The 25,896-nt window shown below is 41.0% G+C and overlaps 1 protein-coding gene across 5 annotated transcripts in view; it reads right to left on the bottom strand.

The window, feature by feature from the left end:
* The window catches only part of RNGTT (RNA guanylyltransferase and 5'-phosphatase), a 412,738-nt gene that overhangs the window by 321,177 nt on the left and 65,665 nt on the right, over window positions 1-25,896 (bottom strand). For all 5 annotated transcript variants that reach the window (XM_034766053.1, XM_034766055.1, XM_034766058.1 and 2 more), the window contains exons 7-8: window positions 17,438-17,547; window positions 15,734-15,835 (exon numbers count right to left, since the gene is read on the bottom strand). In XM_034766053.1, coding sequence (XP_034621944.1) covers window positions 15,734-15,835; window positions 17,438-17,547 — 212 coding nt within the window. The remainder of the gene's footprint in view (window positions 1-15,733; window positions 15,836-17,437; window positions 17,548-25,896) is intronic.

Here is a 25,896-nt window from a genome sequence, read left to right as displayed (position 1 = left end):
AGTTCTTTTTTGAATCCAGTTATAGTTTTGGCTTTCACAACATCCCGTGGCAACGAGTTTCACAGGTTGACTGTGTGTTGTGTGAAGAAGTACTTCTTTTTTTGTTTGTTTTTAACCTGCTGTCTAATAATTTCATTTAGTGATTCCTGGTTCTTTTGTTATGTGAAGGGGCAAACAACACTTCCTTATTCACTTTACCCACACCATTCACATTTTTATAGACTTCTATCATATCTTCCCTTAGTTGTCTCTTTTCTAAATCCGTCTTTTTAATCTCTCCTCATATGGAAGCTAGTCCATAACTCAAATCATCTTCATTGTCCTTCTCTGAACCTTTTGCAATTCTCATTTATCTTTTTTGAGATGGGCTGACCAGCACTGTATGCAGGATTCAATGTTTAAGCATACCATGGGTTTATATAGGGGCATTATGATATTTTCTGTTTTATCATCTCTCTCTTTCCTAATGGTCACTAACAATTAACAGCTTTCTCACTTGCACCCTTTTTTAGGTGACAAAACTAAGGAACTGTCCCACTGAGGTGTCAACAGAGATGGCTTGGGAACAAATTGATAAATGAAACAATAAAAAAGTCACCAGGACCACATGGTATTCACCTAAGAGTTCTCAAGGAACTCAAATATGAAACTACTAAACAGTGGTATGTAACCTATCACTTAGATCAGCATGTATACCAGCTGACTGGAGGATAACTAATGCGATGCCAATCAACCCAGATTTTGTAAAGGGATTTCATGCCTCATCAATCTATCAGAATTTTTTGAGTGGGTCAGCAACAATGTGGACAAAGGTGATCCAGGAGGTATAGTATTTCTGGATTTTCAGAAAGCCTTTGACAAGGTCCCTCACCAAAGGCTCTTAAGCAAACTAAGCAATCATGGCATAAGGTCCTCTGGTGGATCAGTGACTGGTTAAATGACAGGAAACAAACAAACAAACAAAAAGAGTAAGACTCAATGGTAAGTTCTCAGAATGGAGAAAGGTAAATAGAGTCCCCCCAGGGACCTATATTGGTACCAGTACTATTCATAAATCATCCAGAAAACGGGGCAAGCAGTGAGGTGGCAAAGTTTGCAGTTAATACAAAATTACTCAAGGTAGTTAGTCCAAAGCAGACTGCAAAGAGTTACAAAGGGATCTCACAAACCTGGGTGACAGGGCAACAAAATGGCAGATGAAAGTCAATGTTGATAACTGCAAAGTAATGCATATTGGAAAACATAATCCCAACTATATATACACACACAACATGACGGGGTCTAAATTAGCTATTTCCACTCAAAACAGAGACCTAGGAGTTATTATGGATAGTTCTCTGAAAACATCCACTCAATGTGCAGTGCCAGTCAAGAAAGCTAATAGAATGTTAGGAACTGTTAGGAAAGGGATAGATAATAAAACAGAAAATATCACAATGCCCCTATATAAAGCCATGGAATACCCAAACCTTCAATACTGCGGGAAGTTCTGGTTGCCCTTTCTCAGAAAATATATATTTTAATCGGAAAAGGTACAGAGAAGGGCAACAAAAATGATTAAGGGTATGGAACAGCTTTTGTATGAGGACAGATTAAAAAGACTGGGACTCTTCAGCTTGAACAAGAGATGACTGGGGTGGGGAGAAGAATATGATAGAGGTCTATAAAATCATGAATGGTGTGGAGAAAATGAAAGTGTTATTTACCCCTTCACATAACACAAGAACAAGGGGGTCAACCCAATGAAATTAATAGATATCAGGTTTAGAACAAAGGGAAGTACTTCTTCACACAATGCACAGTCAACCTGTGGAACTCATTGCAAGAGGATGATGCAAAGGCCAAAACTATAACTGGATTAAAAAAAAATTAGATAAATTCATGGCAGAAAGGGCCATCAATGGCTATAAGCCAAGATGGTCAGAGATGCAACCCCATGTTTTGGGTGTCCCTAAGCCTCTGACTGCCAGATGCTGGGACTGGACAACAGGGGATGATTACTTGATAATTGCCCTGTTCTGTTCACTCCCTTTGAAGCATCTGGCATTGGTCATGATCAGAAGACAAAATAGATGGACCACTAGTCTGACCAAGTATGGCTATTCTTATGTATGTATGAAGAATCTAAACAGATTCCTGGGCCACTTAGTGACATCACAAACACCATAAATATGACAAAGGAACCCTAATGTTAAACTACTAGGTTCTCTTTTGACTCAAATTTTTCCTACTAGCTGAATTTTCTCATTTAATCTCATCTTAATAGTTTGATTTATTTTGTGTTTTAAGTCAGTTTTTGAGCTGGGCATATGGGAGAGAAGATGTCCCTCATAATAATTAGATATAAAAATACTAACCCATTTAAAGAAATTTTAACTTGCCACGGACTTAATCCTGAATGAGGAGTACTACACCTTTATGCTGTTAAATAAGATACTTAGAAAACAAATCTCTCTAAAGCAGCTGAAAATTATGTTAATAATTTCAAGCACAAAAACATTGTAATGGCATGGCACCCATCTCTCACAATCACTCCCTCTGCTCGGGTGTGTCTGCAGTCTCTGAATAGTCTGGCATTAGGCCGTACCCCCAAGGCTTCCTCCCTGGAGGTAGTGGTTTCACCCCCTTGATCTATTCTGATCCCAGTTCTCCAGCTGGGGCCACTAAGTAGTTCAGTTCATCTTCTGGGGGTTTATCACTGTCCAATCGTAGGCTGTTTCCCCAGTGGCCTATGGGGGGACCCAGGCCCACTCACTACTCTGGGTCCCAACCCAGGGACCCTAAGAATAGCAGCCATGCGCCGCTATGTCCCTGTAGCTAAGCTACGTTCAGTCCCCTAGGCCACTTCTCCGCGGCCCCAGCCTTCTCCAAAGCTCCACCCTTACCTGAGGGCTCTTCTTTGTTCAGGCCCAGCATCCACCCAGGATCTCAGGCTAGGTCTACACTACCTGCCTGAATCGGCGGGAGAAATCGACCTCTCGGGGATCAATTTATCGCGTCCCGTCAGGACGCAACAATCAATCCCCGAATCGGCGCTCTTACTCCACCAGCGGAGGTGGGAGTAAGCGCCGCCGACAGAAAGCCGCAGAAGTCAATTTTGCCGCCGTCCCCACAGCGGGGTAAGTCGGCTGCGATACGTCGAATTCAGCTACGCTATTCACGTAGCTGAATTTGCGTATCTTAAATCGACTCCCCCCTGTAGTGTAGATGTACCCTCATTCTCACTCCCACAGTTCCTGCCAGCATTGAGCTGTCCGTGGTGCTGCAGTTCCCTTTGGCCACCCAGGAGCACTGCCCGCACTCCTCTGGCTCCAGCAAGTAATTGTTGGTATCTGGCTCTGCAGCTCCTTTTTATATGGCCCTCCTGGGGCTTGACTGGCGGCTCGCTGCAACCTCTCTCATCAGCTGCTCCCTGTAGCCTTCCCCTGATTGGCTATCTACGGCGCAGTCTCTCTAGGCCACTCGGAGGATTTAATTCCACTGCCCCTTTCCTGGGATGAGTGTGGCAGGGGGCTTCTAGGCCTATTGCACCCTGACACAAACATGGATAGGGTTTTGTTTTTGTGCTTGAACCCACACTGAATGCAGATCTCCAGACAACTAAGTATTTCAATATGCAGGTCACTAGAGAGAATCTGCATTTCTGGAGATCTATACACAGGAAGGTACAAATTCTGAAGTTCCAACTTCAGTGGGACTATTTATTTATTTAGGATTTAAATGGCTAGGGATGCTTAGGACCCAAACCCCCCAATTCACAAGCTTAAATGCTTTGCTGAATTGGGATCTTTGATATTACAGTAATATCTATCTAATTTGTGATATATCTAAGTAGGATTTTGCTTAAGTGTTCAAAACAGATCATCAAACATGCCCCTGGAAAGAACGGACAAATTTTAACTCCCAGATTTCAAATCCTCTCCTACTGACCAATGCCCATTCCTGCCCTACACAGGCTCACAACTTGCTGCATTCCTATTGAAGCCATTCATTCCATGGAGAGGTTTCCAGTGTTAGTTTCATTATTTTCCTGCTTCCACTAAAGTCTCTTTGGTGACCCTACTGTAATTCTCAGAAGACAAAGCCCAAGTGTTTCCCTCTCCCCCACTAAAGGCATGCTGTGTCAATGACAGACATCACAGATCTCTCACTTTTGAAATACCTTCAGGCAATAAACACATGCCACTCATACATGTATCCTGAGAACATCCCTCCATGTTAACAGGTCACACAGACTTCTGTCACACTATTTCCCTGCTAAGAGAGACAAAACCCAACTACTGACAAAACCTTAACTGAGTACATATGATAAGCTCCCCAACTGCTCCAGTTTCTCTACTCACATCTTGTCTATATGACTGCACCCTATCTTCAATTAAAACCACCAAAAGTAGTTGTATTTAAAAGGATTGTGGTAAAGTGCTTTTGTTACAGTATTCCTCAATATTGCATAAAATTACTGCTCATTTTATTTTTGGGGCTATGTTAATATGAGAAGGGGGAAAAAGTGATCATTGATAGTCAAACAATAAGCACAACAATTCATAAATCAAATACAAAATACTTGTGCTATTGTACAGATAACTCCATGATACAAGCAGCACTTTTAAAAAAAATTCAGAAGGGTGAGAACTCAACTCCAGCTGAAATCTATGGCAATTGCAGATATCTTTGAAAAAAAGATCAGGTCCTCAGTGAAATTAATGACTGTCACACAGACTATCACTGTTGATATTTAAATCAGTACATAAGGCAGACCAACAAAAAGATGCTCCAGTATCTGAGCCTCTTGCGAAGCAACTGTGAGAACCCCAGCTAAAGGAATAATATGCAACTATTTAACACTGATTAAATATAAGAAGTTTGACTAAGCTGGATGAGTATTTTTTTAAATAGCCCTTTTATAAGCTCAACCAGCCAGAAATAAGCCACAAAAATGTCCTTGCAGTATTTTTAGAGGTAAAAAGACTTCCTCCTGAAAAAGAAAGAGAGCCATATAAAATAAAATGTGAGCTGAATAAAACTGCAGTAGATGAACCTGAAAAGTGTTCTATAGCTAAAATGATGTTAAAAGTGGCTTCAAGGGTACGGATGATAGCTGTCATGGACAACATCCAAGCTAAAGTGGAGAGTAAAGAGCTTTTTCTCCCATTTGAAGTCTTAATATTTACTTTCAGAGCCTTCAGAGAAAAGAAACTAGGGTTATAAACAAAAAAAGGTATAATAATTCATGGAAATTTGTCTAATTGCATACAAAGTTAGAATGCTAAAATGGCTTGCAAGAAAATTGGAATATTTTATACATTAGAGCTTTAATTTTTCACATGAATATAAAACATACAGTAAAGAAATGGTTTTCATACTGAAAATAAAAAGTAGAAATAAATTAGAACAGTCAGCCTCAGAGCACAATAAAAATTGTTAATTTTATGACATCCCACTGTTTGTTCTAATCATGCCAAACTATACCTGCTAAGGCAGGGGTGGGCAAACTTTTTGGCCTGAGGGCCACATCTGGGAATAGAAATTGTATGGCGGGCCACAGATGCTCACAAAATTGGGATTGTGGTGCGAGAGGGAGTGAGGACTCTGGTTGGGGTCGGAGTGAGGCCAGAAATGAGAAGTTTAGGGTGCGGGAGGGGGCTTGCTCCAGGCTGGAGCGGGGGGGTGAGGGCTCCGACTGGGGGTGTGGGCTCTGGATGAGCAGTTTGAGCGTAGGAAGGTGCTCCAGGCTGGGACCCAGGGGTTTGGAGGGCAGGAGGGGGATCGGGGCTGGGGCAGAGGGTTGGGGCATGGGGAGAGGCTCAGGGATGCAGGCTCCAGGCGGTGCTTACCTCAAGCGGGTCCCGGAAGCAGCGGCATGTCCCTTCTCTGGCTCCTGCAGCTCCCATTGGCTGCGGTCCCCGGGCAATGGGAGCTATGGAGACGGCGCTTGGGGCAGGGGCAGCATGCAGAGCGCAGCCCCGTGGCTGCCCCTATGCATAGGGGCCAGAGAGGGGCCATGCCACCGCTTCCGGGAGCTGCGTGGAGCGGCCTCCGACCCTGTTCCCCAGCTGGAGCGCCGATGCAGGGCAAGCCTCAGACTCCGCTCCCCAGCGGGAGCTCGAGGGCCAAATTAAAATGTCCCGCAGGCCATAGTTTGCCCACCCCTGTGCTAAGGCCTCAGGTTTTGAACACAATATTCTCCAATGAGTGCACGCACAAGACTCGTTACAGCTGACAAGTAAAAGAAAAAAACTTTTACAATGAATTACATTTTCTATATATAATCCCTTTTACACAACATATGCATCCCTGGTGTTCAAGCAATAAATACAAGTTTAAGAAACCACATTAACCTGTTTAATCTCCCAAATTTATTATCTTTAGGGCTTGCGTACATGGTGGAGTAATGTACACTATGGAGGTATGATTTCTAAGGCAGATTAATGTGTTGCTCATTAATTGAGCTGAGTAGACCCTGCTGGTGCACATGAAAAAGTTCCCTAGTGCGCTTTAACAGAGTGCTGTTTCAGACTAGAAATCACACCCCCTTAGTGTGCACTGCTGCTCTATATAGACAAGCTACATACTATGTCCAGGCAGAATCCCTTGAGGATGGACACGTATACAAAAGATTTCAGAGACCAATAGTTCTCTCTCTTCAAAAAAGTGAGACGCTTTGGACACAAACTTAGTTTTTTGAAGATTTTAAAAGACTTTGGAAAACCAGACTACACTTGCTGTTGATTTAATGAACACTTAAATTTAATTTCATTCTCTTTCTGGATGATGTATGGGATTTGCCTTCCTTTCAGGAACATAAGTTATTGGATGGTCAGTTTCAGCAATGTCAATACACAACAAGAATGTTACCTTAACTCTTCAATGTTTCATAAGCAGCATGATTTGTGTTCTCTTATAGCACCTTCTCTAACTGAAACTACAAGTATACACCTCACCTATACAACTGTATGTCCTTTTAGCTCATATTAGGGTTGTCAACTTTCTAATTTCACAAATCCAAACACCCTTGTCCTGCCCCTGCCCTGCCCCTTCCCCAAGGCCCCGCCTCCCCCTCACTCCAAGCCCCCCTCCCTCCCTTGCTCTCCTCCACCCTCATTCACTTTCACTGGCCTGGGACAGAGGCTGAGGTATGGGAGGGGGTGAGAGCTCCAGCTGGGGGTGCGGGCTCTGGGAAGGGGCCAGAAATGAGAGGTTCAGGGTGTGTGTGGGGGGGGTTCCAGGCTGGGGCAAGGGGCTGGGGTATGGGAGGGGGTGAGGGCTCCGGCTAGGGGTGCAGGCTCAAGGGTGGGGCTAGGGATGAGGGGTTTGGTGTGTAGATGACGACTCCAGCTGGGCCAAGGGGTTTGGGGTGCAGGCTCCACAGTGGGGCCAAGGATGAGGGGTTTGGGATGCAGGAGGGGGCTTCGGGCTGGGGCTGAGGGGTTTGGAGGGGGTTTAGGGCTCGGTGTTGGGGAGCAAGGGGTGCAGGCTCCGGGAGAGTGTTTAAGTGTGGGAGGAGACTGAGGGCTGGGGTAGGGGTTGGGGTGCAGGAGGGGGTTCCGACCTTGGGCAGGGAATTCAGGGTACAGGGTCTGTGAGGCAGTTAGGGTGTGGGAGAGGGTTCCAATCTGGGGCACGGGGTTCAAGATGTGGGCTCCAGCCAGGCAGGGCTTACCTCAGGCGGCTCCCCATCAGCGGCGCTAAGGCAGGCTCCCTGCTTGCCCAGGCTCCACACTGTTCCCAGAAGCAGCCGGCATGTCTGGCCCCTAGGCGGAGGCACAGCCCAGGAGGCTCTGCACAGTGCCCGCGCCCGCAGGTGACGCCCTGCAGCTCCCATTGGCCACGGTTCCAATGGAGCCAGCGCTTGAGGCAGGGACAGCATGTGGAGCTTCCCTGGCCACCTCTGCGCCTAGGGGCCGCAGGGACATGCCGGCCACTTCCAGGAACCACGTGGAGCAAGGGCAGGCAAAGAGCCTGCCTTAGCGCCACTGACCAGACTTTTAACAACCCGGTCAGCAATGCTGACCAGAACCGCGAGAGTCCCTTTTCAACCGGGCATTCCAGTCAAAAAACAGATGCCTGGCAACCCTATCTCATATGTGTATGCAAATATTCAACTTTCTTTTTAAACTTTCCAGTAAATTTACTAACAAACATTAGCATACATTTACACATAGGCTCTCTATGAGCTGAGGGGTGAAAACATTATCTACTGCCTTTTCTTACTATGCCAACAAACATTTTACTTTTTCTAATTAAAATGTAAGATGTATTTTGAAATAAAGTGCAGTATTTAAATTCTCCCTGTGCTGAGAGATTGACTGTGATGTAACAAAAGTCAATATCAATTATCTCACAGTAGTACCCACAACAAAGAGGAATATTGTGATTTGAACCCTATGGGTAGCAATAGTAAACAACATTTTCATTAATACCTGTGGATTCTTGAACTTTGCTTTGAAACAAGAAATACTGAAGAAAAATGAGAGATTAAGATGTAGTACTTCAACTACTAAAACGAACAAAACTGTTGATAGTTTGAAAATCCTAAAAACTTAAGAAAATGGTTGCCATTTCCCCAAAAGGTACTGAACAGTTGGAATAAAAATCCAAATTTATAATTCCAAGGAAAATTAAACTGACTTTGGAAGTCTGAATGAGAATGATTTAGACACTGAAGAAGACAAGAGAACCAAACAGAATAGCAGAGAATCTAGAACTTATTTTGATTTGGATGGAATACATGCTGACAGAGTAAACCTAAACTTTCCAGTTATCCCAACAATATGGATAGGAAATAGATGGATATCTCTGCCTGTGTATTTTAATTGTAAAAACATTGTTTGTCTTTTTAGGAAAAATATGTAGGCTGCCCGTGTCTGATTTTTCTTTCTCTACAAGATGGAAACAATGAATTGGAAACCTTGAAGAAGATCCAAATCACAGTCTCAGATATCTGGTCAACATAGGAGTCTATCCTAGAGACTAAAGCATGCAAGATGTAGCATTTGTAATAAAAGAAATAGGTTTAATCTTCTACAAAACTCAGATTGACAAGGATATTGGGAAGATGATGCCTAGTTCTGGTGATCATAAAAAGTTATTCAATGTTGATTGTACAGTAGAACTTCCGTTACGAGCACCTCACAATGGCGGTTGTTCGGAATTCAGAAATGTTCATAACTCAACAAAACATTATAGTTGTTATTGCCAATTTAAAACTGAACACTGACTTAATACAGCTTTGAAACTATTATGCAAAAGAAAAATGCTGCTTTTAACAATCTTAATTTAAATGAAACAAGCACAGAAACAGTTTCCTTACCTTGTAAAAAAAAAAATTCAAACTTCCTCTTTTTTTTTGCAGTTTTCATTTAACACAGTACTGTACTGTATTTTTTGGTGCCTGCTGCTACCTAACTGTATACATCCAATTCCAAATGAGTTCTGTGGTTGACTGGTCAGTTTGTAACTCTGGTTTTCATAACTCTGAGGTTCTACTGTACTTGTTAAAACATTTACAACTATCAACTGAGTTTATGTTAGTAATAAATCAGTTTATTCCTTCAAACTTTTCTTCAAGCTGTTAAGTGCTCTTGACAAATGCTACTAGAGTTTGAATAAAGTTTAGAAATTAAGAAAGTGTTGAAGTAGTTATCAAAACAGTAAACGATTTCATTTATATTTAAAACAACATAATTGAAGTTGAAATCTTACGAAAACAATTAATCCCTACTTCTTTTATTTAAACAATAAAACAAGATTATTTTACTTCACCTAGCTCTATTAATTTTAAAAATATGAAGTACTGGGAAATAATCTGATCATCTTGGATTATGCCAAGGTACTTTGTTATTCTAGCATGTCTTCCTTATGAAAATTCCATGTATACAATGCTATAGACCTTTACAAATTTAGAGGGCATCACACAATGCAACTGCACTAGAATACAAATCATTATATTTTTATTTATTTTACATAACATGAATATAAATGACCAATGGGAACCACTGAGATAGAAGAAACCGCTAAAACATCTTTTCCATTCTCCTGTAAATCCTGAGTAGTACCCAGTAGCACTTTATTTCCGGTGGATTTGTGAAGTCCTGATAATATCCCATGTACTTTGCCATTTACCATCTCCCCCAAATTGTTTTCTTTTGGAGAGGGGGAAAAGGGGTTGGGTGCTCTTTGTATGCTCATCACCATAGGAATTAACTGTCTTACTAAAAATGTTTCAGCTTTCTTTCCCATTGAGTATTTGAACATTTTGACTTTACTCTCGTTGTACTAGCTCACATTTTTTTTCAGAGCAAATCTGACTTTTCTACTGATATTTATAACTAGGGCTGTCAAGCGATTAAAAAAATTATTCACGATTAACTAGAATACCATTTATTTAAATATTTTGGATGTTTTCTACGTTTTTAAATACATTGATTTCAATTACAACACAGAATACAAAGTGTACAGTGCTCACTTTATATTTTTTATTACAAATATTTGCACTGTAAAAAACAAACGAAATAGTATTTTTCAATTCACCTAAAACAAGTACCGTAGTGCAATCTCTTTATTGTGAAAGTTGAACTTACAAATGTAGAATTATGTACCAAAAAAATACATTCAAAAATTAAACAATGTAAAACTTTAGAGCCTGCAAGTCCATTCAGTCCTACTTCAGCCAATTGCTCAAACAAGCAAGTTTGGTTACAATTTGCAGGAGATAATTATTCCTACTTCTTATTTACAATGTCACCTGAACAGACGCTCACAGTGCACTATTGTAGCCAGCATTGCAAGATATTTACGTTCCAGATGTGCTAAAGATTCATATGTACCTTCATGCTTCAACCACCATTCCAGAGGACATGCATCCATGCTGATGACGAACTCTGCTCAATAACGATCCAAAACAGAGCGAACCAACGCATGTTCATTTTCATCCTGTGAGTCAGATGCCACCAGCAGAAGGCTGATTTTCTTTTTTGATGGTTCGGGTTCTGTAGTTTCTGCATGTGAGTGTTGCTCTTTTAAGACTTCTGAAAGCATGCTCCTCACATCGTCTCGCTCAGATTTTGGATGGCCTTCAGATTCTTAAACCTTGGGTCAAGTACTGTGGCTATCTTTAGAAATCTCACATTGAAATCTTCTTTGCGTTTTGTCAAATCTGCTGTGAAAGTATTCTTAAAATGAACAAGTACATAAAGGGTTGTTACAAAGAGGAGGGAGAAAAATTGTTCTTCTTAACCACTGAAGATAGGACAAGAAGCAGTGGGCTTAAATTGCAGCCAGGGAGGTTTAGCTTGCACATCAGGAAAAGCTTCATAACTGTCAGGGTGGAATATATTCCTTAGGGAGGTTGTGGAATCCCATCATTGAAGATTTTTAAGAGCAGGTTAGACAAATACCTGTCAAGGATGGTCTAGATAATACTTATTCCTGTCATGACTGCAGAGGCCTGGACTAGTTAACCTCTCGAGGTCCCTTCCAGTTCTATGATTCTATGTGCTGGGTCATCATCCGACACTGCTGTAACATGAAATATATGGCAGAATGTAGGTAAAACAGAGCAGGAGACATACAATTCTCCCCCAAGGAGTTCAGTCACAAATTTAATTAACGCATTATTTTTTTAACTAGTGTCATCAGCATGGAAGTGGCCGAAGCATGAAGGGGCATATGAATGTTTAGCATATCTGGCACGTAAATACCTTGCAACACTGACTACAAAAGTGCCATGCAAACGCCTGTTCTCACTTTCAGGTGACACTGTAAATAAGAAGCAGGCAGCAGCATCTCCCGTAAATGTAAACAAATGTGTTTGTCTTAGCGATTGGCTGAACAAGAAGTAGGACTGAGTAGACTTGTAGGCTTTAAAGTTTTATATTGTTTTGTTTTTGAGTGCCGTTATTTAACGAACAAAAATCAACATTTGTAAGTTACACTTTCACGATAAAGAGATTGCACTACAGTACTCGTATGAGATGAACTGAAAAATACTGTTTCTTTTGTTTCTTTTGTTTTTACAGTGCAAATATTTGTAATAAAAAATAATACTATAAAGTGAGCACTGTACACTTTGTATTCTGTGTTGTAATAGAAATCAATATATTTGCAAATGTAGAAAATGTAGACAATCCAAAAATATTTAATAAATTTCAATTGGTATTCTATTGTTTAACGGTGCGATTAATCATGAGTAATTTTTTTAGTTAATTGCGTGAGTTAACTGCGATTAATTGACAGCCCTATTTATAACCTCTCTTTTTGTATTAAATCTGTATCCTCACTGGTATTTGCAACATCTGCACATTCCTTGGAATAGAGACCATGCCCCATTATTATATTTGTGTGGCAATCAGTTCACGGTTAGAGCTCGAATGTATGTCCTCTGTGAATGCAGTATCCTGTAACTTTGAACTTACACAGCTGACCCAGGAATTTTTCCGTTTTTTCAAAACTTCTAGAACTAAAGGGAGTTAGCAATTTTTTCTTTATTTTTCATTTCTTATATTCTTCTGACCCATAGTATTTTGCTGCTACTCCTCTTCATTACTCAGATACCTCAGTTGTGTACATATTTTTGACACTGCCAACTCCTGCTCTTTTTTCTCTCTCCTACACAGATAATTACATGGGGGGGAGGGGATACTGTTAGAAAATCAAGGTGCTGATGCAACCTTAAATTGGTCCCATTTGTGCATATCATGCACACCAGTGGCAAGTTCAACACCAAATGCTTTATAAATGTTTGTTCCCCAAAGCATAAGGTCTTTCCCTGAGTCTTTACCAACTACGAAGGTGGGGAAAAATCTCACCTCTGTGAGATTTCTGGCTCTTGTATAGCCCTTCCTGCCGGTCTTCCCTGTCTCTTCCTGCCTCTCAACTGTGTCAGCTGATGACTCAGCTGAATCACCCAGCTAATTAGTCAATCGTTTAGTATTTAAACTATTACCTTGTCAATTTACCCCATGTGGGGACCCTTATAAAATAAACAGAGTAGTGAGTCAGCCTTAGGCTAGTCACACACTGTCACAATGTGTTGTGATCATCTTGCCCAGCATCACATGGGAAGTCTGTGGAAGAGCCAGGAAGAGAACTCCGCTCTTCTGGAACTCAGTCCAATAACTTAAACAGAAGAGAATGCCCTCTCCTCTCCTTACAATACTCTACCTCATTCACTGTCCATCTTGTGCAGTGATTGAGGCAGGAATGCTACAGACCTGAAGAAGAGCTTTATGTAAGCATAAAAGCTTGTCTCTTTCACCAGCAGAAGTGGTTGGGTCCAATAAAAGATATTAGTTCACCCACTCTCTCTCTCTCTAATATCCTGGGACCAACACGGCTACAACACCGCATATAACAAATAGTATGTGATTATGCAATTAAACACTATCATAATGCATAATGTTCTTTTATTACAGTTTTTTGTGATTTCCCAGGGTTTTTAAAAAGCAAACAAACTAATGTACAGTGAGGCCGCAGTGTAGTTGGCCTCTAGACACTTACTGCTATATAAATGCCAAATAATAAAGATTACAGGAGCAATAAATCATTACTCAAGGTATAAACAGATCAGCAGCTAAAGTCATGAAGAAATTTTTTCCCAGTGCCCACACAGGTACATTATGGAGTTTCTTCTTATTTGATAGCTATTAATTTCAGCAACATTCCCCCATTTTAGAGACAGGGAATCTATTTCAAACCAGAATTAACTTCAAGTGTGACCACTGTATAGCTTCAACACTGGTCACCATGTCAGTTTCACTGATCTGATATTTTAGCTGCTTATTGATTAATTTGTTTTAGGCTAGTTACATTTTACTTGTAATATTTCTGAGGCTAGGTCTACACTACAAGGGGGGGGGTTGACTTAAGATACGCAACTTCAGCTACGTGAATAGCATAGCTGAAGTTGCGTATTTTAGGTTGACTTACCTGGCTGTGAGGACGGCAGCAAGTTGACCGCTGCCGCGCTGCCGTCGACTCCGCTTCCGCCTCTTGCCGCGGTGGATTTCCAGAGTCGACGGCAGAGCCATCGGGGATCGATTTTATCACGTCTTCACTAGATGCGATAAGTCGATCCCCAATAGATGGATTGCTACCCGCTGATCTGGCGGGTAGTGAAGATGTGCCCTTATATGGCTTCTAAGGGAGGTGGTATTTTATTTCTCATATGGAATACAGTGGTGAGAGAGAGAGAGAATCTTTTTCATACCCCCTTCAACTTCTTGAACACTCCCAACAAAATACAGGAAATAGCTAGTGTTTAAGAAGGTTTGTTCACAACATGTATATATTAGCTTGGGGAAAGTAAAATTTAAACTCCAGCTTATCCTGCTCCACTCTACACTTAAAATTTAGATCAAACTAGCTATGGGCTGTGGAAGAATTCTTCTATTGACCTAGCTACCATTGCTTGGGTATGTGAATTACCTACATCAATGGAAATACCCCATCCATCCATAGAGAAAATGTCTATATTACTGTGCTACAGCAGTATAACTGCAGCTGTGCTGCTATAGTGCCCATAGTCTAGACATGCCCTCTATGGTCTGCATTGATTTGTAATGCCAGACACAGAATAGCTTTACTTTGCTCACTATATATTATTGATGAGTTGTCTAGAAACGGTAGCTGCAAGCATTTTCAATGCACGATGCTAGCTAGTTTCTCTACTGATTCTGTAACCACTTCTATTGAACTGCTCTTGTAACTTTCTTCCTACAGAGTAGTGAATTAAAATGGATATCCCTATACAACTTCTAACAGCAGAAGTGGGAGAGGAGGTATTTTCTTTCTTTATCCAGTGGTAGATCAACTGTCAAAAATACATTCTACACATACAAGTCTTGCACACAAATGCAGACTGAAAAAATTATTTCTGCAGCTCTACTAAAAGAATGTCACCACTGCAATACATGTAACAGAAGTTACTGTTGAATCAGAAGGATGCCGACTAGTCATAGAGTTACAATTCTAACACAGGACTACAGTATCAATACCTTTGAAGAATTATGAAATTCCAATCATTAGTAGGATGCATTGTCAACAGGAAAAGTAAATAAAATTTTCAAATGACAACAACTGAAGAACAGATTAAAATTTAAAGATTGATCTGTGTACCATAAAGTATAACTTTTTTCTTACCAAGCTGAGTTCCTTTAAGCCTCTCATTGTATATTATCTTAGGCCTGGTCTACACTAGGAAATTAGTTCTGTATAACTATATTGCTGAGGGGTGTGAAAAATCCACACCCCTGAACAACACAGTTAAAACAACCTAACCCCTGATGCAGAAAGCACTAGGTCGATGGGAGATGCCCTCCCATCGGTGTAGGTAACACCTTCACCGGCGCACCATTGCAGTGTTTTAAGTGTAGACAACCCCTATTATAAGGCACTCATCATCATAGTACCCCAGCCCAATCGGCAAAACTCAGGGAGGACAAGAATTAAAGCAATAACATTAAATAAAATACACTTAAAGGAACAGTCAGTCTATAGAAAAGCATCTCAGATGAAAGAGGCTTGAAGTTTCAGCATAACTTATGTACAATACCAAACTATATTGGGAACTTCAATTTTTTAGAGCTGACTTTGTTTCTTTAACAAAGCAAAGCATGTCTTCTCCATTGTATAAGGAAGAAATTCACACTCGAAAGAGCATACAAACTGCTCATCTGAACAATTTGCTTTATGTATCAGGGTGAATTATATAGTTTTTTGAGATATGAAAACTTACCGAGTGCCATCTGCTTTCCAGCTTACTTTGTACGGCTTCTGCTCTAAAAGTTTAATATTTTGTTTGTCCATGGAAATAGGCTGTGCTCCAGGGAATCCAGACCTAAAAGAAGCAGGATTTTTATTAATATTCTACAATGAGTATCCATACACGGTAATGTATTTCTCAAATCAATCTTGCATGAGACACAGTTAACACTACCTTTTCTACAAGGTTAACTTTCAGTTGGAACAGCAACAAAGAGTCCTGTGGCACCTTATTGACTAACAGACCTATTGGAGCATAAGCTTTCGTGGGTGAATACCCACTTCGTCAGACGCATGTAATGGAAATTTCCAGAGGCAGGTATAAATATGCAGGCAAGAATCAGTCTAGAAATAACAAGGTTAGTTCAATCAGGGAGGATGAGGNGACTAACAGACGTATTGGAGCATAAGCTTTCGTGGGTGAATACCCACTTCGTCAGACGCATGTAATGGAAATTTCCAGAGGCAGGTATAAATATGCAGGCAAGAATCAGTCTAGAAATAACAAGGTTAGTTCAATCAGGGAGGATGAGGTAAACACACCTCAACTGCTAGAAGAGGGCCTCATCCTCCCTGATTGAACTAACCTTGTTATTTCTAGACTGATTCTTGCCTGCATATTTATACCTGCCTCTGGAAATTTCCATTACATGCGTCTGACGAAGTGGGTATTCACCCACGAAAGCTTATGCTCCAATACGTCTGTTAGTCAATAAGGTGCCACAGTAGACTCTGTTGCTGTTTACAGATCCAGACTAACACAGCTACCCTTCTGATACTTTTCAGTTGGAACATCTTCCATAACAAGATTTTTTTTTTATTACAAGAGGCACCCTAGTCTGGATGCGATAAATCGACCCCCGAGCACTCTCCCGTAGACTCCTGTACTCCAGCGCTGCGAGAGGCGCAGGCAGAGTCGACAGGGGAGTGGCAGCAGTCGAATCAACGCAGTGAAGACACCATGGTAAGTCAATCTAATTACGTCGACTTCAGCTATGTTATTCATGTAGCTGAAGTTGCGTAACTTAGATCGACAACCCTCCCCCCCAGCATAGACCAGGGATAAGTGGTCCTGAATATTCCATGAGCCTTTCACTTCTGGAAACTAACATTCAAATTCTGGATTACATCTAGAAATGATACTAAATCAGTGTTCACATCAATGCTAGGCACAAATTCAAACCAGCAATGACTGCATTAGAAAGGCCAAGAAACGGAAAAACTAGGGTTTTGCACATCAGAACAGATGTGTATTGATAGTTGTATAAGTAGACTTGCAATTTTTTGCCTCGTTCAAGCCAGTGTTATTTAGTTTAATGTGCACTAAAACTCACCCAAAACTTTAGAAATAATGATTAGACCAGACTACTGCATTTGATATTTGTGTAGCAATGGCTAACATGAACATAATTTATGAACTGACCCTGGAAATATGATTCTAGAATCTTGTTTCTTAAATTATAACAGCTGATCATTCTCTTTTCTTTTCTTTGTAGGCCAATATAGCTTTACTGTTGAATATTTCTGGTTACAAAAAAAAAAAAAAAAAAAAAAAAGTAAGTAACAGTCCATCCTAATAAATAGCTGCCTGCTTGACTTTTCACAAAATTAAGAATATAATATTGAATGTTTGGACTATTCAAAGAAAAAAATTAAAATTAAATGATTTTTCCCATACCCTTCCCATCCACAGAATTGCTGACATTTTTGCTGTATTTCTCTTAACTTTGGTTGAGTTGTCACTTGGGCTACACGTTTAACTGTCACTCCTTCCAAGAAAATTGCACCCTAAAAAAAAAAATACAAAATGCAATTAGAATTTAAGATATATCACAAAAGAAATTCAGAAAACTGATGCTTTCATGTACACACAGACTTCTAGAATCACTAAGATTTAAAGTCATTGATATTTAAGGTTGCACAACTAAGGTCAATCTACCCTGGTAGTGTAGACTGAGTCATGCTACTCCAGCTACGTGAGCAACGTAACTGGAGTCAACATAGCTTAGGTTGACTTACCGCAGTGTCTACACCACGCTGCGTCACCAGGACACGCTCTCCTATCAACTTACCTTAGTCCTCTCATTCCAGTGGAGTATTAGAGTCGACCAGAGAGCACTCTTCGATCAATTTAGCGAGTCTTTAATAGACCCACTAAATCAACCCTCGCTATATTAATCACAGCAGCATCACTGGTAAGTGTAGACATGGCCTCAGTTTCCATTACAGGTCTTATTTGACCCTACTTCTAAAATACACCAAAATAGCCATATTGGCCTCAAAATTGGTAGGTTAGGCCTGTGGTCAAGGTAGAGTTCTTCTAGAAAAACTGAAATCAGATAAGGTGTTTATTAAGTAAAATTTAAGCTATTACATAGCTACAAGGTTTTTGGTTCGGTTGTTTTTTTGCCACTTTATAGCAGAAAGCCCAGAAAAAAGAAGACAGATTGAATCTACCTTACTGCTCCTAGATTCATAGATTCTAGGACTGGAAGGGACCTCGAGAGGTCATCGAGTCCAGTCCCCTGCCCACATGGCAGGACCAAATACTGTCTAGACCATCCCTGATAGACATTTATCTAACCTACTCTTAAATATCTCCAGAGATGGAGATTCCACAACCTCCCTAGGCAATTTATTCCAGTGTTTAACCACCCTGACAGTTAGGAACTTTTTCCTAATGTCCAACCTAGACCTCCCTTGCTGCAGTTTAAGCCTATTGCTTCTTGTTCTATCCTTAGAGGCTAAGGTGAACAAGTTTTCTCCCTCCTCCTTATGACATCCTTTTAGATACCTGAAAACTGCTATCATGTCCCCTCTCAGTCTTCTCTTTTCCAAACTAAACAAACCCAATTCTTTCAGTCTTCCTTCATAGGTCATGTTCTCAAGACCTTTAATCATTCTTGTTGCTCTTCTCTGGACCCTCTCCAATTTCTCCACATCTTTCTTGAAATGCGGTGCCCAGAACTGGACACAATACTCCAGCTGAGGCCTAACCAGAGCAGAGTAGAGAGGAAGAATGACTTCTCGTGTCTTGCTCACAACACACCTGTTAATACATCCCAGAATCACGTTTGCTTTTTTTGCAACAACATCACACTGTTGACTCGTATTTAGCTTGTGGTCCACTATAACCCCTAGATCCCTTTCTGCTGTACTCCTTCCTAGACAGTCTCTTCCCATTCTCTATGTGTGAAACTGACTTTTCCTTCCTAAGTGGAGCACTTTGCATTTGTCTTTGTTAAACTTCATCCTGTTTACCTCAGACCATTTCTCCAATTTGTCCAGATCATTTTGAATTATGACCCTATCTTCCAAAGCAGTTGCAATCCCTCCCAGTTTGGTATCATCCGCAAACTTAATAAGCATACTTTCTATGCCAATATATAAGTCGTTAATGAAGATATTGAACAGAGCTGGTCCCAAAACAGACCCTCCGGAACCCCATTTGTTATGCCTTTCCAGCAGGATTGGGAACCATTAATAACAACTCTCTGAGTACAGTTATCCAGCCAGTTATGCACCCACCTTATAGTAGTCCCATCTAAATTGTATTTGCCTAGTTTATCGATAAGAATATCATGCGAGACCGTGTCAAATGCCTTACTAAAGTCTAGGTATACCACATCCACAGCTTCTCCCTTATCCGCAAGACTCATCCTATCAAAGAAAGCTATCAGATTGGTTTGACATGATTTGTTCTTTACAAATCCATGCTGGCTGTTCCCTATCACCTTACCACTTTCCAAGTGTTTGCAGATGATTTCCTTAATTACGTGCTCCATTATCTTCCCTGGCACAGAAGTTAAACTAACTGGTCTGTAGTTTCCTGGGTTGTTTTTATTTCCCTTTTTATAGATGGGCACTATATTTGCCCTTTTCCAGTCTTCTGGAATCTCTCCCGTCTCCCATGATTTTCCAAAGCTAATAGCTAGAGGCTCAGATACCTCCTCTATTAGCTCCTTGAGTATTCTAGGATGCATTTCATCAGGCTCTGGTGACTTGCAGGCATCTAACTTTTCTAAGTGATTTTTAACTTGTTCTTTTTTTATTTTATCTGCTATACCTACCCCCTTCCCATTAGCATTCACTATGTTAAGCATTCCTTCAGACTTCTCAGTGAAGAAGAGATCTAGTGCCCAGGAACAAAAGGCAGTTAATTAAGTCAAATTAACAAAGTTATTAATATGTATTGTAGTCCACAGAGCTAGCGTTTGGCATTTTATTTTACTTAGAAGTAAACACAAGGAAACTACAGGCCTGTATCTTGTAAGGCATCAGCTTAATCAGTTAGCATAAGGCTTTGAGGCCTGTGAACTCTGGCATAGAATAAATGGACCAACAGTTACCCTGAGTTTTGGGCAACTGGGAATAATGTGCTTAAGGGAGGAATTTGTACAAAATGATACCAGGTAACTGCAGAAACACTGAACTGATACTAGTTTAAAATATTTTAGGATAAAATGTTGGCAAATGCTTAACCGCAAGCTTTCCTTGGCAACAAATTGATATATATGGTAATAACCTAAAATCATTAATATACAATAGGATAAAAGCACTCTAACTTTATGGTGGACAAGGCAGATTGGGCCTTTCAATGAATATTCATGACAACCTCTAGGCCCTATGATAAGCTAGAATGCCATGTGAGAAGGATCGGTCGATCTTAATCTGGATCTGGACCATCTGACTTGTTTGGCATGCCAGGGAAAGGGCTGGACCTTTGCCTCTCTCCATCAGATCCCCAAGAAGGGGTGAGAGTATGTGAGCGTATGCAAGGAATGGGGTACAAGAGATAACATTAACTTTGCAGTACTGTTATATTTTTAAGGGATTTGCAGCTTTTCTGTCTTTACTAACCATGTTAATAAAAGTGATTAAAGCTTTGCTTTACCCTCACTGCAAGTGTCTTCGTTGGGCACACCAGGGTTCCCAATCAGATACTGACCTTGATAACCCTGATTCTGTTGTGCCTGATTCTGGGACTAGACCCCTACAATCCCTCAACTCTTCAAACCAATATTAATTGGAATTCAATAATAATCAATGGCCACAAAAAAATCAGGGAACAGTATTTAATAAAGTCACTGGGGAACATCAGCTTCAGTGATCACAGTCAGTACATTTAAGGACTGCTGGAGACCTGAATTTTCATTTTAAAAACATGAAATGCAGCAGATAAAACATTATAACCCTAACATTCTCCATTCAAATCCCTCTGAGAAGCACTGCTTCATCCAGACCTATGCAGAGAAGAGCCACGACATTGATTAAAGGATTAGAAAACAAACTCAAAGAGCTCAATATTCTTAGGGTTACCATATGCCTGGGTTTTCCCGGGCAACACTTTTTTTTGTCCTCTTATCTCAGATTTTTGAAATATGAACAAATGTCTGATTTTTCCTTGCTCATCCTTTTTCCAACATTGATTCTGATAGACCTACAATTCCAAACATGCCTTATGAGCAGTGTTCATGCTTACCGGTTTGCCACCCTTATTTATGGGCTGCTGCTGACAGCGGCGCTACCTTCAGAGCTGGGCAGCTGGAGAGCAGCAGCTGCTGGCTAGCCACCCAGCTCTAAAAGCAGCGCAGGAGTAAGGGTGGCATGGTATTGATTGTTGAGTCACTGAAAGGGATCCTGTTTGTGCAGTACAACTTCAGGAATAGATCTTGTAATGACTTTCATGGTTACTTGATGAGCAGTCAACCACTGCTGAGAAAGATGCACTCTACAGAGAAATATGCACGGGCACAACAGGAAGGCAGCACTGTAGGAAAGGACTGACTGCATGTAAAAAGGTTTATTTACATTTGATTTACATTTATTTTTGAGGCGATTACACTTGTTTATAAAATGATAGATATTCAAGGTAGAAAAAGTGTACAGTAGAAAACTGTACCCTCTCTGATTCTCTACCTCAGGGGAACAACCTGCACCCCCATCTTCATCCTCATAATAGGATTATGTGGTATCCAATGCAAAGCTTGTCATGTCAGGTGTCTTTAGAAGGCTCATGATGCACGGAGCATTGTTGTTATAGTAATGTTATAGATTGTTATTTCATATATATAGTTATGAAGCTGAAAATGTATCCTCATGGCTTAAAATAAGCCCAGGCAAAAACTCTCCAGGAGCAGAGGGGCAGTTCACACCTGATCAGGGCATGTATGGGACAAACCCAGCCCATCATCACAGGAACAAAGGACACTGGCCTAGGCAGCAAGAAAGGATCTGTTAGGGCTTGGCTACACTTGCAGATGTAGAGCACTGGGAGTTAAAACAGCCTTTGGAGAACGCAGTAAGGAAAATGCTGCGGTGTGTTTACAGCTGAAAGCGCACTAGCGTGGTCACATTAGCAGCTCTTGCAACGCTACAAAGAGCAGTGCATTGTGGTAGCTATCCCAATGTGCAAGTGGCTGCAACGTGCTTTTCAAATGGGGAGGGGGGGTGGAGTGTGACAGGGAGTGTGTTGTGTGTATGTGGGGGGAGAGACCGTGTGTTTTGGGGGGCTGAGAGTGCGTCAGCGTGCTGTCTTGTAAGTTCAGACAGCAGTAGAGACACACACACACACACAACAGCAGCATTCCACACTAATGGTTTGCTTTGTCCCGGAGCAGATAAGCACGCGGCTATCAGAAACAGAGCTTTGAAAAGGGATATCCGCATGCCTGCAGCCGATTTCAAAACAATGAGAAGAGTGGCCACTTGACTTCAGGGGATTATGGGATGTTTCCGGAGGCCAATCACAGCACAGTAATGCGCTCTACGTGCCTTGCTAGTGTGGACACCTCAGGAGTTAGGGTGCCCAGGGATGCTTTAATGCGCTATAACTTGCAAGTGTAGCCAAGCCCTTAGATTCTGGAATGAGTCACCCCCCACTTCCCTGGGTCAGTTTGGGACCACAATGAGGTAATGCTCACCTGACTCTGAAAGGGGGGGGGGGCAAAGCCGAGAGGGAAGAAAGACCACGATAAAAGGGGAGAGACATTTGCCATGCGCTCCCTTCTACCTCCATCTACAGACATCACCACCAAGCGACTGAAGTGCTGATCAAAGGGGAGAGCCTGGCTGAAGGGCAACCAGCCAGCCTGTGGTAAGAAGCATCTACGTTTGTAAGGGCATTGAAAGTGTTAAGATCAGCTTAGAATGCGTTTTGCTTTTGTTTCATTTGACCAAATCTGACTTCTTGTGTTTTGACTTATAATCACTTAAAATCTATCTTTTGTAGGTATTAAATTTGTTTGTTTATTCTACCTGAAGCAGAAGCATGTCAGAGACTCCCCTGGGGATAACAAACCTGGTACATATCAATTTCTTTGTTAAACTGAAACTCATATAAGCTTGCAGCGTCCAGTGGGCATAACTGGACTCTGCAAGATGGAGGTTCCTAGTGTTATGTCTGGGACTGGAGATATTGGCTAGTATCATTCGGTTGCACAATCCAAGCAGCGGCTGGCCAAAAGCGTAGCTGGGAGCAGCTTATATGCTAGAAGCTGTGTGTGAACAGCCCAAGAGTGGGGGTTCTCACAGCAGAGCAGGGTAAGGCTGGCTCCCGGAGTCGAGGATTGGAGTGACCTAGCAGATCACCGGTCCAGATAACACCAGGGGAATGTCACACCTCCCCTCCCTCTCTCCCTACCCCCGGCAGTGTCCTCTATTTGTGAACTTGAAATATGGTAACCCTAAATACACAAAGATTAACAAAGAAAAAGTTAAGGGGTGAGTTGATTAGTGTCTATAAGTATCTATAGTGTCTATATAAGTATCTACATGGGGAATAAATATTTCATATTATGCTCTTCAATCTAGCAAACAAAGATATAACATGATCCAATGAATGGAAGCGGAAGCTAGACAAATTCAGACTGGAAATAAGGCATATATTTTTAATGGTGAGAGTAATTAGCCATTGCAACAATTTAGCGAAGGTCATAGTGGAATCTCCAATCACTAACATTTTAAAATCAGGATTACGTTTTTTTTCCCTAAAAGATACGCTCTAGGAATTATTTGGGGGGAATTATATGGCTTATGTTATACAGGAAGTCAGATTAAATGACCACAATGGTCTCTTCTGGCCTTGGAGTCTATGAATCTATTAATTCTAAACCACGTACATAGTAATTCCGTTACAAGAAAATTAAACAAATAATTGCCTCACCTGGGAATTTTAATCTTTAGGTCATCTGGTTACCTCTGACCTGTTATTTAACTTCAGTTCTAAGATTTTTTGAAGGAGGGCCCATGTTTTCCTCTACTTTACAGCACCAGAAAACTGATGTCAACAACTGCAATCTCTAAACTATTTTGTCTTTAAAGAGTGTTTCCACAAAAGAGAAAACCTCAGTCACCTCATCAGAAATTAAAGATCACACTGACTATTCACTAGGACAGTCTTGTGTGTGACCACAGTGTTGTTGCCAGACTGCCGAGGGTCCAACTTGACAGCACTCACATTTCCAAGTGAAATTAGTAAGAGCTAATGATGCTTAGAACCAATGAAAACCACACTTAGGTTCCTCCAGTGATTAGAGCAGAATACATTTCTACCTCTCCTTACATTCAAAATGTACCAAACAAGCTGCTGACTATATTATGATAGTATAGTGGCTTATGTTTACAATTATACTTTGAAGTACACAAAGCACCCAATTCTGCATGCACTAGCTAAGAGGGGTGGCCTGTTGATTTAGTGGCAATGCATTGCATTGCTACACCAAAAGCAGGAGAGAGATCACTTGATCATTGCCTGTTAGGTCCACTCCCTCTGGGGCACCTGGCATTAGCCACCGTCGGTAGACAGGATACTGAGCTACATGGACCTTTGGTCTGACCCAGTACAGCCGTTCTTATGTTCTAAAGATCAGAGTTTGCAATCAGAGAACAGTTCCTCACTCCCTGCATGGTGGGAATTGAAAGCATGGAAGCTGAAGCAAACTCACCCGAGAATGTGCAAGAAGTATCTTATGATTCATCAAGGACTCCCTCTGAGTAATGCTCAAATAAAAATTAACTATGAAAGAAGCCAGATCCAGTCATCTTTGGTTGGGAGAATTTTCTCCACAATAGGAGTTTGAGAACACTATAAAAAGTTGATTTGTTACCTGCATACTTGTATAAAAACACAGGAATATTTTTTCTTCTAATCTAAACCTATTACATAAAGTTGTACTGGGCATTACAGTAAGCCTAAGAAAGATATCATCAAAAGGATATTGAAAAGAAACCTACAGAGTGCATTATAAATTATTTTAGTCTTTAAAACAAATCTGATGCTCAGGGGAATAAAACAAAAATCGCATTTCAACAACAGAATAAAACCAGAAATCTATGTGATTAAACACTCCCAGTCCCTATTTCAATACAATAACCCAAACCTACACCAAACATAGTGTCAACAAATGTTTCCAACACATTATTGATTGAATTGGGCAGCAAAGAACTTGGTTAGAATATTGATAAACCCAAGATGTTATTGGACTGGCTGTGGACCTTGGCATATCTGGATGGGATCGTTTTCAATTCTCATTCTTACACAAGAGATCTAGAGAATTAGGCTGTTTCACTTAGATGTCTTCGTTGTTTGTTGCGCCATAGGCTTTTGTTCTGTCACTCTGCCTACTCACTTACATGAAGGGCACTGGATAAAAGAGTGAGGTAGTTTTGGGCTGCAGTGCTATCAGTACATGAATGGCTCAGTGAAGGAAGCAGGCAGCTGCCTAGATGCAGTGTCTGTGAATTTTCAGTGTCTGGCTAGGAGAATGGTTTGGAATAGGGAAAGATGGTCATGGTTTACTCCTGATAAGGGAGATTATGCAGTGTAGTGAAGCAACCAGAGAATATGATAGTACCTTTCCCCACTCCTAAGGCAGTGCTATCCATTTTTTGCCCAACAGGTGAGATTTCCAAAAGGCAGAAATGGGAGTTAGGTGCTTAACTGCCATCTGTGTCATTTGAAAATCTCTCCAGAAAGAGACAGTGAAGGGATACTTTCAAATCCTCAATTTTATTTATTTGGACTTGCAGGTGGCATAGTGTTTAGTACAATTGTTTCCTCTCAAAAAAGCAATCTGCTATAAGGCTACTACTCAACAATTTGTATCACAATTTTGTACAGATTATACTGGTTACAAC

The sequence above is a fragment of the Trachemys scripta genome, chromosome 3 (genome assembly GCF_013100865.1).
Source record: "Trachemys scripta elegans isolate TJP31775 chromosome 3, CAS_Tse_1.0, whole genome shotgun sequence".
Classification (NCBI taxonomy): domain Eukaryota; kingdom Metazoa; phylum Chordata; order Testudines; family Emydidae; genus Trachemys; species Trachemys scripta.
The sequence above is the reverse complement of the archived record's forward strand: the minus strand, read 5'-3'. Positions and strand labels throughout refer to the sequence as shown.